The sequence below is a fragment of the Panthera pardus genome, unplaced genomic scaffold, assembly GCF_024362965.1.
Source record: "Panthera pardus isolate Hobbes unplaced genomic scaffold, ASM2436296v1 HiC_scaffold_2, whole genome shotgun sequence".
NCBI classification, from domain to species: Eukaryota; Metazoa; Chordata; class Mammalia; order Carnivora; family Felidae; genus Panthera; species Panthera pardus.
This window is the reverse complement of record NW_026526765.1, coordinates 64,542,168-64,560,991: the sequence shown is the minus strand read 5'-3', so window position 1 is coordinate 64,560,991 and position 18,824 is coordinate 64,542,168. Positions and strand designations below refer to the sequence as shown.

General features: G+C 49.1%; 1 protein-coding gene and 1 pseudogene across 5 annotated transcripts in view; both read right to left on the bottom strand.

The window, feature by feature from the left end:
* Positions 1–1,688: 1,688 nt before the first annotated feature.
* On the bottom strand, positions 1,689–5,105 carry LOC128778381 (zinc finger protein 296-like; annotated as a pseudogene).
* A 10,362-nt stretch (positions 5,106–15,467) lies between these two features.
* Positions 15,468–18,824, bottom strand: part of SFXN1 (sideroflexin 1) — a 40,541-nt gene continuing 37,184 nt past the window's right edge. For all 5 annotated transcript variants that reach the window (XM_019450359.2, XM_019450361.2, XM_019450360.2 and 2 more), the window contains one exon: positions 15,468–18,064. In XM_019450359.2, the coding sequence (XP_019305904.2) occupies positions 17,968–18,064 (97 nt within the window). In that variant the 3' untranslated portion in view covers positions 15,468–17,967. The remainder of the gene's footprint in view (positions 18,065–18,824) is intronic.

Below are 18,824 nucleotides of genomic sequence, written 5' to 3'. Positions count from 1 at the left end.
AGTAAATTATTGGCAAAGATGCTCTCAGTCTCTGAGCATGATTTGGACAAAATACCAGGGAGACTGGGACCGGGAGGGGGTGTTATGCAAAATGACACCTCGTCAACCCAAATGAGGGGTCACCCTCCTTCCCAGTGTGCAAACTGTGACTTCGGCTTCCCCAAGAACAGAAGAGCAATGCTTCAGGAGAAGGAGCCTGGAAGTGTTTCATCAGGTCACTAACTTAGCCTTCTTGGCACCTGACTTTGAGTACCCGGCTCTGTCTCATCCGCTCACCGGTCTCAGGGGGCACTGCATAAAATCATACTGTTTTAGGTGTGTGTGTGTGTGTGTGTGTGTGTGTGTTTTGCATGCTGTTTCAGTGCAATTGAGCAGAGATCGAGATGATGGACGCCAGGAGTCTTATTGTGTGTTGGAGTCCCATTTCTGCCTCTTACAGGCTGTGTGATCTTGGGTACGATACGTAACCTCTCTATGCCTCAGTTTTGTTCCCCGCAAAATGGGGATGTTAATCCCCACGCTTATGAGTTGTGTGAGGATTGGGTGCTGAGCACAGCCCCCTAGCACCCAGAAGCCCTTGATAACTGGCAGTTCCCCTCCTTCCCTTTGCGTGAACCGGGGGGCCGGTGTGAGTGCTGGAAATTGACAGTGAAATTGGATTGCGTGGCTGTGTGAGAATATGTGACCAGGACAGAAGCAACGGGCACTCTGCTCCACATGCCCATGGCCCCCCCAGCGGGAGCCCACTCAGAACAATACCTTGCACTGGCCTTTCTGCCTTCACTTTCCCCAGTCTCCACTGTACCTCCTGGCCTCACCTATAAATAAACCACCACCCCAAGACCTGTTCTTTAAAGAACCCAAAGCGAGAAGGTAGCTGGTACCTGTTATAGTCTGCATGCTTATGGGCCCTCCAAATTCATACGCTGAAATCCTAACTCCCAAGGTGATGGTACTAGGAGGCGGGGCCTTTGGGAAGTGATTCTGTCCTAAGAGTGCAGCCCTCATGATCGGGATAATGTCCCTCATGAAGGAGACTTCAGAGAGAGTCCCTTGCCCCTTCCACTGTGTGTGGATACGATGTGAGGATGGCTACGAAGGACAAAGCACGCTCTCTCTAGACACCAAAGCTACCCGCACCTTGATCTTGGGGTCCAGAACAATGAGAAATAAATTTCTATTGTTTATAAGCCACCCAGTCGACAATATTGTTATAACAGCTCCAACAGACTGAGACAATAGCTAACATACACTAAGTGCTGGCTGTGTGCCCAGCGCTATGCTGAGCACTTTGCAGGCACCCTTTTGTGCAATCCTTGTAAAAATGTTACGAGATAAGTATTATTATTACGCCCCTTTTACAGATGAGAAAACTGAGGCGCAAAGAGGTGAGTGATTTCCCCAGGTTCTTACAGTGACTTAGTAATTTTCCAAGACAACGTACCTGGGCCAGAAGCCAGGTTTGCACTGGTTGATTTAGAGGGGTGGAAAAAATGTTTCCCTCTTCCCTTCTAGGTTCTTTGGCTGATCTAATAATTAAATTGACATAAGACAGATTAACGGGAGAAAAGCAAATTTAATGTGTACATACAGGAGCCCCATAAAAATGTGAGACCCAGAGGCAATCAGGCAACGGAGGCTTATATACCTTGTGCGTGTGTGTGTGTGTGTGTGTGTGCGTGTGACAGGGCGGGAGGATTTGCTGGCAGCAGAGGAAGGACAAGGAGGTCGACAGAAGTGGTACAAGGTACCAAGGGCAGCAGAGAGGGCATTCCTGCGGCTCAGGCCTCCCCACCCATCTGGGGGTGCTTCTGCCACAGCTGTTTGTCCAAGGTGGCACCCAGGCCAAAAGACATGCCGCGGTGGCGACACTCAGAGCGGGAGCTGCCCAGCCCCAGACTGTGCATGCGGTGGTGGTATAGAGCTCACTGCTCCGGGCGTAGGCCTAGGATCAGAGCTCGCGTGTGCGAGCACCAGCACACTGTCAGGTTGCTGCTGTTGGTAAAATGCTTCCCATACAACTCACAGACGCCCCCAGGCCTGCAGCTCTTGCCCCCTGGCTCTGGCATCTTCTTGGGGGGACATCTGGCTCTTTGCAGGTTCATTTCTCTGTTCCACGGTGGTAGCTCCCCAGTTGGTCCCCCTGGGGCCTACCTGAGCCCCACCATCAGGAGGAGCCCCAGGTTCCTGGACCCCCGCTGTGATCGAGGCTCCAGTGCCTCCCCCCACCCCCACCTGCTGCATGGGAGTGTGCTGGCTTCAGAGGGGCAGTGGCAGAGGCCTGTTCCAAGGTGGCCCTGCAGGGCTCTGAGTCTGCAGCTGCCCGTGGGTCTTGGGCAGTTGAGCTTGGTGCTTCTTGGTACAAATATGGGGACATCGATCACAGGTGTAGGGCCACTCGTAGGGCCTGTATGCAATCACATGTGCACTTGAAGGAGCTGAGCGTCTTTGCATAGACGGGGCAGGTGGGGTTCTGCTCACTCGGGGGCCTGTGACCTCAGCTTCTGACTTCACCTTTGCCGAGACAGCGGCGGCCACCTCTGCCAGGCCCGGCAGCCGGGCCTCGGGGGCCTCAGGTCCTGTCTGGTGGAAGAACAATCCTTGGTCCCACAGGGCACGTGCAGCAGCTTCCAGGCCCCTGTGAACTGTCTCTGGCAGCTGAGGCAGCTCAAGGCTTTGGGGTTTTTGCATTCTAAGTCCTGGCAGGGGTCGGACGTCTACGAAGCTGACAGTCCGGCTTCTTGTGTTCCGTGAAAGCAGTGATGGTCTCCAAAGGAAAGGCCAACAGGCGGCGGCTGAGGTCAACAGATCTAGGTGTTTGTCAGTCCAGGGCTGGTGGTGGCGAGGGCGGTGGATCAGTGGCATCGACAGCACCCGCTCATTCTGCGCGCTGAGGTCACCTGTGCACCCAATGGAGTGGCAGGGTTCGCTCCGGGACCGTCCTGGTGCAGGCACTTCCTTTCCGGCAGAAGCCTCCAGCCCTGGCGCCTGTAGGGGAGGCGCATCTGGCCTGGGCTTCACTGGATGACAAGGCCCGGCCTTTGCATCTCAACGTCTGTGCTGGAGGCTGGCGGCTGGGGCCCGGTCTTCTTGGCAGGGCGTGCAACTGGCCTTGTGGCGGGAGGGACATAGGGAGAGGGCCAGGCGGGCTGGCCGCTGGAGGTGTCCTGGGCCAGGTGCCCTCAGACCGAGGGGTTCAGGTGAGTTAGCAGCTTGGGGCTTCCAAGGGGAGAAGAACAACTCACAGGGAGATAAGCGCAGATGTATGGTAATCAAACGTTTGCCCTGCCATACAGATAAGTCTTTCAGATAAAAAGGTTTCTTTGGCAATAACTCTCCTTCTGACACAGGACCTTTATCTAAATTCTTTCAGGCACTAGGGAGAGGTAAAAGTTTCCCTGAGTCGGGTGTGTCCTGATTGCCTTCGGCTCAAAATAATCCCTGTGTCAAAGTGGCACATTTCAGGGTGGCCTGCTCTGCTCCCTTTCGATTCTGTTCCGCTATGTCTGTTTCATTCGTTTGATGTGAGCGATCCCTGCAGGGAGTTTGAAGGATTCCTCCTTGTGGGCGGTAGTGGGCGGATATCTAGGAGGATATCTAGGCGACACAGATGTATGGGTCAGGCGTTACGGATGGAATGAGGATTCCGACCAGTAGAAGAGTTTAGCGGAGCCTTAGCGGGAGGCTGTCAATGTGTTCTGATGGTACTACTCGAGGGGTACAGGAGTTGGTTCCCCACCAGAGGCGTTCTCAGTCCTCTTGACTCATGGTGAGGGGCTGGTCCTCCCTGGGGCAGGGAACTCTGTGCTTCTGTGGTGAGGCGGGCGCCGTGCGGGGAACCCCCCCCCCCCATGTCATTCACTGGGTGCATTTCTGGTGCGAGGGGTCAACAGACCTCGGCCTTCCTCGAACTTGCAGCCTCCATCCAGCTCAGGTCTTTTGGCTTGTGAGGCCCTGCTGAAGCTGGGGAAGCTGAGCCTTGCTCATGCTCCACACGCATGGGGTGCCTTCCTTCTGACTCAAGTCAGACTCAAGTCTCCGTGGGGGCCATTCTGACACAGGCACGCTGAGGAGAAGCCTTTAATTTTAGCTCCTGCTGATGAATGTCTGACCCGAGTCCCAGGAAACTTCATTCCAAAATTAGATTCCAAGAACTGAAGTGTGGTGTTTTCAGTTTGGAGGAAATGAAAGTCTAGAAAACCTGAGGCTGGGAGGCCATAGAAATGAGACTGCCCAGTCGCGGCCCAGGGACCTGCCCTCCAGAGGCGCAGACTCAAACACCCGGCCTGGCCTCGTACTGGCCGAAGGCCTCCGGGCCAGCTGTATAATCTCTCTGCTCCTCAGTTTCCTCACCCAGAGAATGGGGATCATATCAGCCCCTGCTTCATACATTGCCGTGGGTACTAAACGGCAACGTGCACAGATCACTTAGCACGGTGCCTGGGGCATAATAAATGCTCAATAATCATAGCAGAGCAGAGGGCTCAGGGGGCATAAGGCCCATGAAAGATGAGGGCAAGGGGACGACTCAGGGAGACCCTCAGACGGTGGTACAGCTCTGACATTTGGCCAGGGCAGCATGCAGTTGTAGAGCAAAGATTGTTCTTAGAAGACTCGCACTGGACAGAAATGGCCGGGCCCAAGTGCCCCTGCCACGCCCAGCCACTGGCGGGTACTTCCCAGAAAGAGCGTGGCCTCAGCTAGAGCTGGTCCTGAGCGCTGTCTCCCAACAAGAGGCTGGCGGCCAGACGCACGTCTTGGAACTAAAAGGCAACTTTCCTGAAGGAAAATGGGAGCATCTCTCTTGCTGCCACTGGCAATCTCCTCATAAACACAACCGGCTCCTCACTGAGCTCTGGTGTGCAGGCTCCTGAGAAAGACTGTCATTCTTCGGGCCTCTCTCCAGCTTTTGGAAACCACTCCCCCTTCCATGGGGACTGACTTCTCCTCAGGACCCACCTTCCTTCCCCACCGCAGTGGCTTTCCTCAAGTCCTATCCTGTTTAGCACCAAGGCTCGGAGAGCCTGGGGACTAGGGGACAGCCAGGGGTGGTCTTGGGGCTCCAGCTCCCCTAGTGCAGGCCCAAGTGTGGGTGTCATCCACATCTGCTCCCTTTTTTTTTAAATTTTTTTTTAATGTTTATTTATTTTTGAGACAGAGAGAGACAGAGCATGAACAGGGGAGGGGCAGAGAGAGAGGGAGACACAGAATCCGAAGCAGGCTCCAGGCTCCGAGATGTCAGCACAGAGCCTGACGCAGGGCTCGAACTCACGGACCGTGAGATCATGACCTGAGCCGAAGTCAGACGCTTAACCGACTGAGCCACCCAGGCTCCCCCACATCTGCTCCCTTTGACATCTCCCCACCTATGGGTGGACACACCCATCTATGATCTCGCTGGTCCAGCAGCTAAGTGGGGATCCAGCTTTGTCTCCTCTGCCACTGCTCCCATCGAGGGGCAGGGGCCAAGCCTCCTCCCCAGCTGACGCTACTCTTGGCCAGGTGACCTGCTTTGATCAATGGGATACCAGTAAACACTGGGTAAACAGAGGCTTCGTAAGTGCTTGGGGGACTGGGACCTTTTCCTCTTGGAGCGCCGTCCTGAGGCCCATGCAAGGAAGCCAGTCTAGCCTATTGGAAGATGAGAGGCCGTAAGGAGGGGCACCAAGGTGTTCCAGCCATCAGCCAGCCTAAACTACCAGGCAGGGGCCATCTTAGACCTTCCGGCAACCAACGCAGCTACATGAGGGAGGCCAGGTGAACCAGCCGAAGATCACCCAGCCAACCCACAGAATCAGGCAAAGTAACAAACCCTCACTGTTTTAAGACACCGCTTGGAATGTTTATTACGTAGCAATAGATAGCTGATACACAGGTACCCATATAAACACCGCCCGAGGAGAGAAGCGAATTCTCTGAAACCTTACAAGTCCCCAGGAAGGAGACACGTGGTCCCTAGCCGCCTAATTTGTAGAGGTTGCCCCTCACACCTAGGGTCACGCGAGGGATCAGAGGGGGCAGAATTTGCTCCCAGACTGTGCCTTCCGCATTTGGGAATGGGACACGGGCCCATCCCTGAGTCACATAGATAATGTCTGCTCTCTTAGACAGCAAAGACTCAGAGGAGCCCTGAAATTGTCACACATCAGGGCTTGCTGGAGGATCATGCCCCTCTCTAGTTTCTGTGGCAGGGGAGCCGAGGGGGGAGACTTCTTTTGAATGCATGAGGGGCTTATGCTTTCAAAGTCAGCCAAGGTGTGTGTGAGGGTGTGCTTGACTTGTTAATTAATCAGTGCATTCAGCAGCCACTTATTGAGGTTCAACTATATGCCATCCACTCTGAAAATTTTCTCAGAAGGAAAAGACACCTACTTTGACCCCAGTATAAACCAAAAAGCTCAGAATTAAACGTTTCAGCTGAGACGTGTTCAAAAATTAAAATTATTTTATTTTTTCTACTTATGAAAGTAATGGTTACTCGTTGCAAAAAATTTAGAAAAAAAGCATATAACAGAAATAAATATACTTGTGAGTCTCTGTCACAGGTAACATTTTGGTATTCTTGGTTTCACCTGGATTTTAAGAGGGGCCATTTTGGTTGGGCTCTGAAGGATGAGTAGGAGTTTTCTGGGCCTATCAAAGATGGAAAGGCCATTCCAGAGATAATGGCATGTCCATGTGGAAGTACGTGGACGTGGTTTGTGAAAGCTGATGGGAAAGGGACAGGAAGGCCAGAGGGAAAATGCCGACTTGGACAGGCTGGCAGGGCCTCAACGGTCAGATCCAGGAACCAGAACTTTGTCAAAGGGCTTCAGGAGAGGGTGAGCCTGTTCAGACAGTGTGAAGGATGAACTGGAAGGGGGAACCCCGGCAGCAGGTGCCCATGAAGGCCCTGGTCCAAGTGGAAGAGACGATGGTCTGAAACAGGGTTGTAGTGACGGGGACCGCAGAAGATTCGCAACCTCAAGGAGTAAGAAGCAAACCCAAAGACAGGTACCTTTTGATTGTTTCTTTGCACAAAGACCATTACATCCTCTGTTGGGGAAGATGTGAAGAAAGGGGTCCTGTTGCTACAGTGGAAATTGGCATCACCTTTTTGGAGGACGGTCTGTTTACTGGCCATGTGATTTGGGGCAAGGGAGCCAACCTCTGTAGGCCTCAAGGTCACTGCCTGAGAAATGAGGACAATAAGAGGATCTATCTTATGGACTTGATAAAAGTCTTCAATGAAATAGTGAGTAAAATGTGCTTATAATGCCTGGCACTTCAAAGTCAATGCTAAATGTAGTCAGTTTCTATCCTTATCGTCACAGCCATCACCATCAAAATTTGAAAAGGTCACAGCCTACGACCCAGCTAATCTCACTTCTAGGAACTTCTCTTAAAGAGACAACAGTGTTTGGGGAATAGAAAACTACATACAGGAATCTTCACCACAGCATTTTTTTAAAATAGAAAAATCACGGAAATAATGGCACTGTCGATTGATTGGGGAAGGGTAAGTAAATTCTAGGAATTATTATTTCGAACTTCTGTAAAACTCCTAACAAGAATGAGGAAGATCTACCTTTGTCACCTGGAAAGATGTCCATAGTGGGGGCACCTGGCTGGCTCAGTCAGAAGACCAGGTGATTCTTTTTGGTCTTTGGGTTGTGAGTTTGAGCCCCATATTGGGTGTAGAGATTACTTAAAGAAAGAAAAAAATTTTAAAAGTAAGAAAAATACCCACGGTATATTTTTAAGGGGAAAGAATGAGGTTGCATGTAATTTAATACGTATACTAAGATTTCTTTGATTTTTATTTTTAAGTTTTGACAGAAGAGAGAGCACAACCAGAGGAGGGGCAGAGGGAGAGAGAGAGGATCCCAAGCAGTCTCCACGCGCAGCGCAAAGCCCGACCCAGGGCTCAATCCCATGACCCTGGGATCATGACCTGAGCCAACCAGGCGCCCCCTAAAATTTCATTTTTATAGACAAAGCCAAACCACACCCATTACAAGTGAGCGTGCATGTTTGCATCCGCACATACGCGGTCTGGATAAACACAGACCACATTATTCTGCAGCTTTCCCTCGGAGATGCAGTGTTGGGAGCTGGGACTGGGAAACGAGAAGAGGGAAGCTCTCACTTGATCCATTTCCGTGTTCTCTTAGTCTGTTCTTCTAAGCATGTATTATTTTTGCCGTGCAACTTAAAGAGCTCTTTAGGCCGGAGAGGTTGAGGCTCGACGGAAGGCAGGGGGAGGGGGAGGAGAGCAACGTGGAGCCAGGGCGGTTGCTGGGATGGGAATGAACAGAGAAGCAGGTGCGTGCCCAGAACTGAGCACCTGCAGGGCTCCAGAAGCTTCATTTTTTTTTTTTTTTTTTTCAAAAGGCGAGCTCCATTCCTACTAGAGTCTCTTCAGAGACGTGCTGTCCACAACCCACACGTTGCCGTCTTGGGGCCATCTACTGTTTGCATGCAACACTCTTCCGGGGTCCTTTGCGCAGGCTGCTCCGAACCGAGTCTTAGTGGTGGGGTTTGGGGTCAGAGGCTGGCTCCGTCCCCTCCTTCGGGTGGCAGGCAGGCTGAGGGGAGGGCAGGCCCGGGCAGGACATGAGGGGCACCTGCTGTACTGGCTCAGTTCTGCCTCTGCCACGTATTAGCTGGCAGCTGTTGGGCCAGGGCCTGAAATGTCACACTTGCATCTGTGAAGTGGTTATTTCACAGCGTGTCCTGAGATTCAGTGAGGTGGTGAAAAGGCAAAATAATTGCGCGGTGAACGTTAGCCATCTCTGTACATGGGGGCTCACTGGTGTTTGGGTGGATTTAAAGGATAACACACGTCCGTCTGCAGCGTTAGCTCAGCGGAGGACATTCATACACTGCGGTGCCTTAAAAGCCCCACTGAGCACCCCCAAAGTCATTAAATTATTTGCAAGTAATGGGGTGCCTGGGTGACTCAGTTAAGCATCTGACCTCGGCTCAGGTCATGATCTCACGATTTGTGAGTTAGAGTCCCGCATCGGGCTCTGCACTGACAGTGTGGAGCCTGCTTGGGATTCTCTCTCTCTCTCTCTCTGCCTCTCCTCAACTGTCTCTCTCTCAAAATAAGTAAACTTAAAAAAAATATTTGAAAGTACCCTCGATCTCCAGAACAGTGGTTCTCAACCCTGGCATGACCTGGGGAGCCTAAAATGCCAGTCCCCAGGCCACCCCAGATACTGATGCAATTGGTTTGGATAACACCTGAGGCATGGGAACTGGGGAATGTTCCTCAGGTGGTTTTGGAAACCGGGCGTGAGAAACCCTACTCAGATGGGGCGCCCTCTTAATACCCAGCTGACTTTTACGGATGCATCTCCCCATGGCTGCCTCTCTCTGTGCCCAAACCCTCTCTTTCCTACTCTCAACTCGCTGACTTAGAGCTGTGGTCCACGCTTCTCTGTCCTCTGCCTCTCCTTCCTCCCTCCACTTTATTTATTTATTTATTTAAAAAAATTTTTTTAATGTTTATTTATTTATTTTTTAATTTTTTTTTTAACGTTTATTTATTTTTGAGACAGAGAGAGACAGAGCATGAATGGGGGAGGAGCAGAGAGAGAGGGAGACACAGAATCTGAAGCAGGCTCCAGGCTCTGAGCCATCAGCCCAGAGCCCGACGCGGGGCTTGAACTCACGGACCGCGAGATCGTGACCTGAGCTGAAGTCGGACGCTTAACCGACTGAGCCACCCAGGCGCCCCCCCTCCCTCCACTTTATATTGTCAGCCTCTACCTGCAGCTTGGGATTCCTTCGTGTTTTTCCTCCACTGTCCAGATTTTGCCCTTGCAAAATGGGCACTCATTCTTCTGGCCAGAGGGAAACATCTGCTGTGTTCCTGTGCTTCCTGCATCTGTCCCCACCTGCACCCACCCCAGACAGCGCCAGCTGATGGGACTCTGCCCGGGAATGGGATCCCAGCACCACCCCACCCCTTGCATTCTGAACCAACATTATTATTCGATCTGTGCCAGGAGGTTGCATCCTTTAGCATTTCAATACAGTAGCCGGTTTAGCCTCTATTTTTAGCTTTTTATTATTATTTTTTTTTTTTTAAAGAAAAACTGTTCTCTGTGTTACCATCTTTCCTGGAGATTGCACATGATTAAAATACATTTCATTATAAACGGGAATAAGAGGGCAGAACGTGTTCTTGATTGCAATCACACACGATGAAATGATTTCCTGGCCACTGGAAGCTAGCTGGGATGACCCCCCTGGACTACTAATGTTTGCCAAGCTGACACCGTGGCCATACTGGAAATGGCGTTTGTCTGGTTTTTCCATTCGAATGTTATTGCAGAAAAAATAAAAAGACCAGGGAAGAAAAGTCATGATTTGGGGTTCTCCGTTTACCTCTTTTTTAAAAAAAATTTTTTAACAGTTATTTATTTTTGAGAAAGAGAGAGACAGGAGTATAAGCAGGAGAGGGGGAGAGAGAGAGAGGGAGAGAGAGAGAGACACACACACAGAATTGGAAGCAGGATCCAGGCTCTGAGCTGTCAGCACAGAGCCCAACATGGGGCTCTAACCCATGAACTGTGAGATCATGACCTGAGCCGAAGTCAGAGGCTTATCCAACTTAGCCACCCAGGCGCGCCAAGCGTTTACCTCTTTTAAGCTTTGCAAGACCAAAGAGTGGGTTTTACTGTCTCCATTTTACAGATGAGAAAACTAAGGCTCCGAGAGGGGAACTGGCTATTCCCATATCATGAAAATAGCAAGTGCCAGAGCTAGGATTTGACTACTGTTTCTCCCCTGCACAAAACCCTTCAGAATGAGCCCAGGCTTTCAGGATGAACATGATGCTCCTTCTCTGGGCACTGAAGGGATCTCACCACTCTACCCACCCCCCATCCCCCACCCAGGAGCTGGCATCTTCCTGAGAGCACTGGCCCTTGCACAGGGTATTTAGCCACCCTTTCTCCGCTCTCCAGGTCCTCCCATTGACTGTTCCCTCCAACCAGAAGCCCCCATTTTCTTCATCTCCCCTTTCTCTTCCCCATCAGTAATTCCTCCTCATCCTTCTGATGTCAGATGATGTACCATTCCCTAAAGTCCCCGCCCCCCATTCCCAGCTCCCCTCCCGGAGCTTTCAGGGTTCATGCTCCTGGTGTCACTGGCCTGTGTCACAGCGCCGATGGCCCTGAGGGTACGCCCTGGGTCGGTCTACCATTGTTCTGTGTTCTGCCCCACCCCCACCCGCATCAGGTGCTTCAACGGATAGATCCTTCCCTGCCTGTCCTACACCAAACCTGGCCATCTTTCCAGCTTGCCGCAGCTGGAGAGATCGTCTTTCTCAAAGCGTCCTCTCCTCTCTTCCCGAGTTGGCCTCGGAAATTCAGAGGTGCAAGTTCTCCTGCCACCACAGTCCCTTGCCTTGGGACACCTGCGGTCAGCTGCGGGGAGCGTGGGGGGGGGGGGGGGGGGGGGGGGGGCTCAGCCGCGCGATCTCGCAGGCAATGCTGCGCCCTAGCGGCGCCTCTTAGCGCTGCAGCTCCCTCCCACTGGAGCTCGGAAACCAGGGGAGCCCGCTTGGGACTGGCAATGATCCTATGAGGCAGATAAAGCCAAGGCATTATTCAGCAGCCTGAACTTGGCGTTCTTCTGCTTATAAAAGGAATACAGATGCATTCCAGAAAGTATGTGACACGGAAAACTATAAAGAAAACAAAGATTGCCTGTAAACCCAGAGACACCAACTGTTCACCATTTTGGTGTATATGCTTCTAATACGTCTTTTATACATATCCGTGCATTTATTATTAGAAAATTGGGGTTATCCTACACAGAGGTTTTAAAAAATAGTATTTAATGTGTCCTGAATTCCGGAGCAGAAGTCTGAAAACTCAGAAGAGCATAAAGGAGAAAATTTAAAAATCACTTATAATCCCATCATCCAGAGATTGACTTTCTTCTCGACTTATTTATATTAGCGACAATGGACTGTTATTAATCCATTTATCTATCTATCTTGCAAGAATTCCAATCAGAAAATTTTTTTAAAAAGTTCCCAAGGGAGGGGCACCTGGGTGGCTCAGGCGGTTCAACGTCGGACTTCGGCTCTGGTCATGATCTGAGTTCGAGCCTCACATCACATTGGGCTGGCTGCTGTCAGCGAGGAACGGGTTTCAGATCTTCTGTCCCCTTCTCTCTGCCCCTCCTGTACTTGTGCTCTCTCAAAAATAAATGAAACCTTAAAAAAAAAAAAATGAAAAGTTCCCAAGGGAAAACGTATTCTTATATTTTAGATTACCCCACAGTAGAGTAACTTTCTTTTTTTCCTGCCTAGTAATTTCTCTGGAAATACCCCTCAAGCTCCCCCTTCCTCCAACCTCCGCCTGACCTTGCATCCATATGGCTCCTGTGGGAGTAGGCGGGCCTTCCAAGAACCTGAGTGTGCTCATCTGTGGGATTAATTCTTAGAAGAGGAATTGCTTAAAACAGGGCATGTGCTTTTGTAAGTTTTCATAGATACCGCGAACTGTCTTGCAGGGAAATCATAGCAGGTTGCACACCCACTGGCGGTCATGGGAGTGCCTGTTTCTCAGCAGGATCCCCCACAGAGTGTTGTCAAACTTTCAGCCCCTGTGATCTGCACTTGAAGCTTAGCTACAAAGTGCTGAGGGCGTGCGCCCCGCGCCAGGCACCCGGCTAGTGTTGTCTCTTTATTAACACTCCCCGAATTCTCACAAGTAGCCCGTGAGGGAAGCGGTGTTATTTTCTTGCTACAGAGGACACTGAGGTTCAGATTGCTTAGCCTGCCTCAAATCACGGAACGGAGCTGAATTCGACCTCAGCCTTTCATCCTAACAACCCCGCGGTGGTTCATTAACGTTGGATGCATCAGAATCATGCGGGGGAGGCTTGTTCAAAGCTGGCTGTGCCCCACCTTCAGAGCTTCTGATTCAGTACTTATGGAAAGGGCCTGAGAACACGCATTTCTAGTTCCCAGTGTTGCCGCTGCTGGTCCAGGGAATGCATTTTAAGAACCGTCGCTCCCGATTCTTATTTTAATCTGGGACTTTATCTGGAAATGACCTCGCAGACCTACATGTTCCACAAACCTTGTGTGTGTGTGTGTGTGTGTGTGTGTGTGTGTATGTCTATGGGAATGTGAATAATCTTTCATAGTTCTTTGAATGAACCAACTTAGGTTTGTGGCCAGTCATCCCACTTCTCCAAGTCTGTTTTCCCACCTTTGAATGGAGATGAAAGCTTTGGGGGAATTATAAGGAGTGATATACGCAAAAAAAAAAAAAAAAAAAAAAAAAGGGCACAACCACTTGGAATATCATAAAATGCTATTCCAAAGTCCGTTATAATTATTCCTATTAATGGAGAAGCTGTGAAATACAGTGGGAACTACTTGAGTTTGACAGGCCTGGATTGAGATGGTGGTTGGGCCACTGTGACACTAGACAAGTTAGTGCACTTTGCTGAGCCTCAAATTCTGTTTTCTTAAAAAGTTTATTTTGAGAGAGAAAGCGTGCGCGCATGTGTGCACGAGCGGGAAAGGGGCAGAGAGAGAGGGAGAGAGAATCCCAAACAGGCTCTATTCTGTCAGCACAGAGCATGGGGCTCGATCCCACGACCCTGAGTTCATGACCTGAGCCCAAATCAAGAGTCGGACGCTTACCCGGCTGAGCCACTCAGGTACTCCTTCTCTTTAAAGAGATGGGGCTATGATGGGCTCCTTGAGGGTTAAATGTGCATCGTCCCAAGTGTTCTTTCTGCTCCAGAGGCTTTAGGGGCAGTGATGTCCTCAGTGACAAAGGAATGCTCCTGTAACAGTGGTTGCAGCTTGGTTGCTGACAGCCATTTCCCCTCTCAATTTCCAGGGACGGTGTTTGTTTCAGGCTCTAGCCCCAGAAAATCGTACTCCACTCCTGACACATCCTGGTGATGACACAAAATGGATTCTTTTCTGCAAGGAAATGGGAGGCCGCTTTTTCAGATTCCTGGAAAGAGTCCAGTTTGAACCCAATGATCACACGGATCCTTGCCTGGTACCGTTGTTCTAGGTGCTGGAGATATGGCAGTGGACAAAACAGAAATCCTTGCCCTCATAAGCTTATTGATACTGGTTTCCTAAGTACGTCAACACTGAGCCTTGAACTTCCTTGGAATCTGGTGGGGGGCAAAATATGCCAATTCATGGAAAATTGTAGGTTGATCTGAAATTGACGCAAGGACACTCAGATCTCCGGGAACACCGAGAGGTTCGGCTACAGCCAGAACTTGTCAAGCTGTCCCTGGGGCTCCTGTTATCCTGCAGGTTCTGGTTTGGGAGGTCTGGAGTGGGACCTGAGAAGTTTCCTTCCTTCCTTCCTTCCTTCCTTCCTTCCTTCCTTCCTTCCTTCCTCTCTCCCTCCCTTCCTAATGTTTATTTTTGAGAAAGCGAGAGCGAGAGCGAGAGAGAGAGAATGTGTGTGTGTGGGGGGGGGGGGGCGGAGAGGAAGAGAGAAAGGGAGGCACAAAATCCAAAGCAGGGTCCAGGCTCCAAGCTGGTAGCACAGAGCCCGACGTGGGGATTGAACTCGTGAACCAAGAGGTCATGACCTGAGCAGAAGTCAGACGCTTAACCAACTGAGCCACCCAGGCGCCCCGAGAACTTGCATTTCTAACACACTTGGATATTCTGGTCTATGGACCACACTTTGAATATCTACATTTTAAGTGACATCTTATATTCATCACAACAAACATGACCTTATTTTTATTCAGCTTTCAGTAAAATTCTGCATATGCAAAAAACAAAAACAAAAACAAAAACAAACCTAATTTTGAGTATTCCAGTGGTTTACTTTTTCAGACAGGGCTGGAAGTCTGGGTGTCTGATCTTGGCTGCCACCGCAGTTTTCTAGTGACCAGGAGCAGCCCTGGGCATGCGCTTCGCCATTGGAAGCCCCGCTTTTCTCATCTGCAAGCACAGACTTTTCCTACCTTGGTCTCGTTTAGGCAAAACCTTGTTAGACATTTTACAGGATGGATCCAAGTGTCTCCGTTTGACCATTTTAACCTGGGAATTGTAGTCAGGCTGTGGGTTATCTCTGGGAAGGTTGCTGGGGTTCTAAAATCTTACCATTAATACCGAGGAACTGGTATTCTCTGTATCTCTAGAACTCATAAATGTACCACGGGCAGCCATTCACTGAATGTTTACGAGGTGCCCGGCGATATGCGAATTGCCGTACAGGGATGGTCTTGCTCATGTTTACAACTCTATGAAGTAGCTTCAATTATTTTCTCCACATAACCAAAGCGAACAAAGAAAACTGAAGGTCACAGAGAACGTCAGCTGCCCAAACACATCGATTGCCACCGTGGGTACAACCAAGATTCTACCAGCTGTGACTTCTGGACCCACGTTCTTGAGTATGATTAATCTAAGTGATGGACGGAGGGATGGTAGCAAAACAGATGCAGAGACGTGAACGACAAGGTTACAATGCGCAATCTTTTATTAAGTCTGTTAATAAGGCACTCCCCAATCTTGGGTTAACTTAGGTTTTCTCTCTGAACGACAGAAAATGCTAGTCCCACATTAGCAGCTGACAAACAGTATGAAAGCAAATTCACCTCACCAACCATGTGCAGTGGGACATCCCCCCCCCACCCCCCCGTGCTCATAACAGACGTTCCTGGAATGACACCACGGGGTGGGGGGCAGAGGGTGGGTGCCCGGGGCACATGGTGTTCGAGAAGGTGGAAGACTGGTAGCCCCAAACAGGAAAACGTTTCCTGCCAAAGGCACCACAGAAAACTGTTTCCTCATTAGGAGTTCCTGATGGTAACCAGATGTTAAGTCTGAACGAAAGTACCATCGACTGTTAACACAAAAACTGCATCACCCTTCACATACAAAAAAGAGAGAGAATTTATTTTCATTCTGAGTTTATTTAACATTTCATCCAGTTGAACGGAAATAATACATTGACTCCAACACTGGCAAAGACACCGTGCTAATACTGAAGTAATAAGATCTGCCAGTCAGTAACACGTACAATCATAATTATCACGTGACTAGAAATATGAACAACTATTTACCTTTATAAGCTCATTGCACTTCATGTGGACTTTTCTCCAGAAAAGATATTTCTAAGAGATCAGCGAAATTGCCAATCTTGGTTCATTTGTTCCTTTTTATAAACCATGATTAAATGATACAGTTAATATTTCTATATAAAAGCATCAGGGGTTGGAAGCCTCAGTAAGTGTTTAAAAAGACACATCTCCATGTTCATGATCCCTTCTACAACAGTGCTTTGGTCCTACCTTCTGGTGTGTATAAAATTTTGGTTAGTTCATCAAGCGTCAAGCCAGCTGCTAGCTGATTTCTCAATGAAGGTCAGGATTCTGAAAGGGACCTAACAGTTAATGGGGGAGGGGGCGGTGAGAATTCTGAGATTAGCTGGGGCAGGTGGGGTGGGCGTCAAGCGCTTAGTTAGGTTAAAAACCACCCTTTCAGCACCTCATGGAGATCTGCCTTCAATTTCAGCCTCTTACCGCTATTTAAAGAGAAGCATCTACGGCAACAAAATACATCAGAATGTCATGGGGAACCAATTTGCCTCAAATGGTTTAAGACAGAAAATCTCAAAGAGAAAATTCTGGTGGCACAAAGGAAGGCTCGAGGTGCCCCCAAGCTTCAGATCCATAATCCTTTCAGAGAAAAAGAGAAACACGGACACAAGGCACACCATTTTTTCTTTATGAGGAAATACAGACTGGTCACATCGTCGGGAAAAACCTGTCGAAACTAGCTTCTACATTTTTCCCCCCACTTACAAGTCTCTGAATTACAAGTGAACCGAGTGGTCTTCACTCAACAGAACAACCACCTAGCATATGCCTGGAGCATCTACAGACGTGAAACATAACCTGTTACGTTAAAAATAGGTGAAGCTACTACAGATGATGTAAACAGTGGTCCATGGATTCGTTATTTTCAAACAGGGTAGAATGCAATAGACAATATTCAAGGAAAATTCATTTAGTCACTGATTCACATACACAACATTTCCGCATCTTTCTGAAAGCCAAGGAGATCTAGATGAATGACCAACACATGTAGCTAGCTGGAGCTGGGCTCTCACTTCTAAAGAATCAAACGAACCAGATCCAACCCAGTCACACAGCACTGGTATTGAATATACTTCCAAAATCCGACACGTGTAACATTTCTGTGATTTGATTACTTGGTGTAAATAACCGAATCTAAGGTCAACAAGTGCGAGGTAAGATGAACTTCGTAAGAATGTAAAACAGAATAAATTTAGAAGTCAACCAAAGAAATCCCCCAGCAATGTGAATGCATATAATCGTGGCCGGCAGGAACAGCTCACGACACTTGTCTATTACCGTGCCTTTTGGGAAGTACATGGGGGAGCTTTCAATCCTACAAATCCAAAAGACATGTCACTTAGTTGGGGTTGCCCATTGCCCAAACTGGAAGTAAACTTCCCTTAATGTTTATGAGTCCAGTTTTTTCCAGCTTAGCCTCAGAGCTTTGTTTTCCCAAATCACTGCTGAGTGATTTGAAACAAGAACAGGATAAACATTCAGTATTTCAAACAGATTTCCTTTTCGCTCACTGATAATCAGTAAGGATTTATTGAGTATATACTGAACATCTACTCTATGCCTAACAGTGCTTTTTAAAACTCTGGGGGAGGGCTGGTATATTGTCTTTGAAAAACAATTACTATAAAAGCCACAGGAAGGGTATTTTTGCAAATTACACCGTGATTCAAATGTAAGGGAGCCAACGGGTGTCGGGCGCCAGGCCCACACCAGGTGCTGTGCTGTAGGTGGCAGCTTGACTCTAAAAGGCTAATGTGGATCTTTAAAAGGTTTCTGCCACTGGGAGAACCCAGGTTGAACAGGCTTCTCCTCACCAGGTCTGCAGTAGGCGGGACAAGCTGTAGAGTTTCTTCCCCTATTTTATAATCCCTTGTTAAAGTACACGCGCCGTAATTCAGGATAGGTCTCTCGGATCTTGGCTTGCAGCTCAGCCTCCAAGCTCGTCACAGACATGGAACTGGGATAACGGAGAAATGACAGGATTATTACATGGGCAGAGCAGGGAACTAGAATCTGCAGACGGCAGAGAAGGGACCTTTCCGTGCCACCCCTCACCCCCCCACCCCGCCATGACTGGTATTGTAAAACAGGGTTCTGTTTGAAAAATGCTTCCTGGGCCCTGAAAGTGAGTGTCCAGTTCCTTTTAGACAATTAGTTGTTGCTAAAAATCCAAGAAATACACTTAAGAACCCAACAATTCTTAGTTTTTTTAATGTTTATTTATGTTTTGAGAGAGAGAGAGGGAGAGAGTGAGTCCTGGAGGGGCAGAGAGAGAAAGAGAGAGAGACAGAGACAGAGAGAGAGAGACAGAGAAAGAGAGAGAGAGAGAGAGAGAGAGAGAGAGAGAGAGAGAGAGAATCCCAAGAAGACTCCATGCCTTCAGCGTAGAGCCCAATGTGGGGCTAGATCCCATGAACCATGAGATCAATACCTGAGCCAAAATCAAGAGTCAGATGCCTAACTGACTGAGCCACACAGGAGCCCTAAGAACCCAACAATCATTAAAGCTTACAAACTTCTTCGCTGGGAAAAATAAGCAACACCACTTCCAGACCCTGCTGATATTGGGAAACGTGGTAATATGCCACTGCCCAAAAAGAACAATCTAATGTTCACCATTAATAAAAAAGACATGTATTTAGTGGATTTTTTTTAATGTTTATTTATTTTTGAGAGACAGAGAGCATGATCAGGGGAAAAGCAGAGAGAGAGGGAGA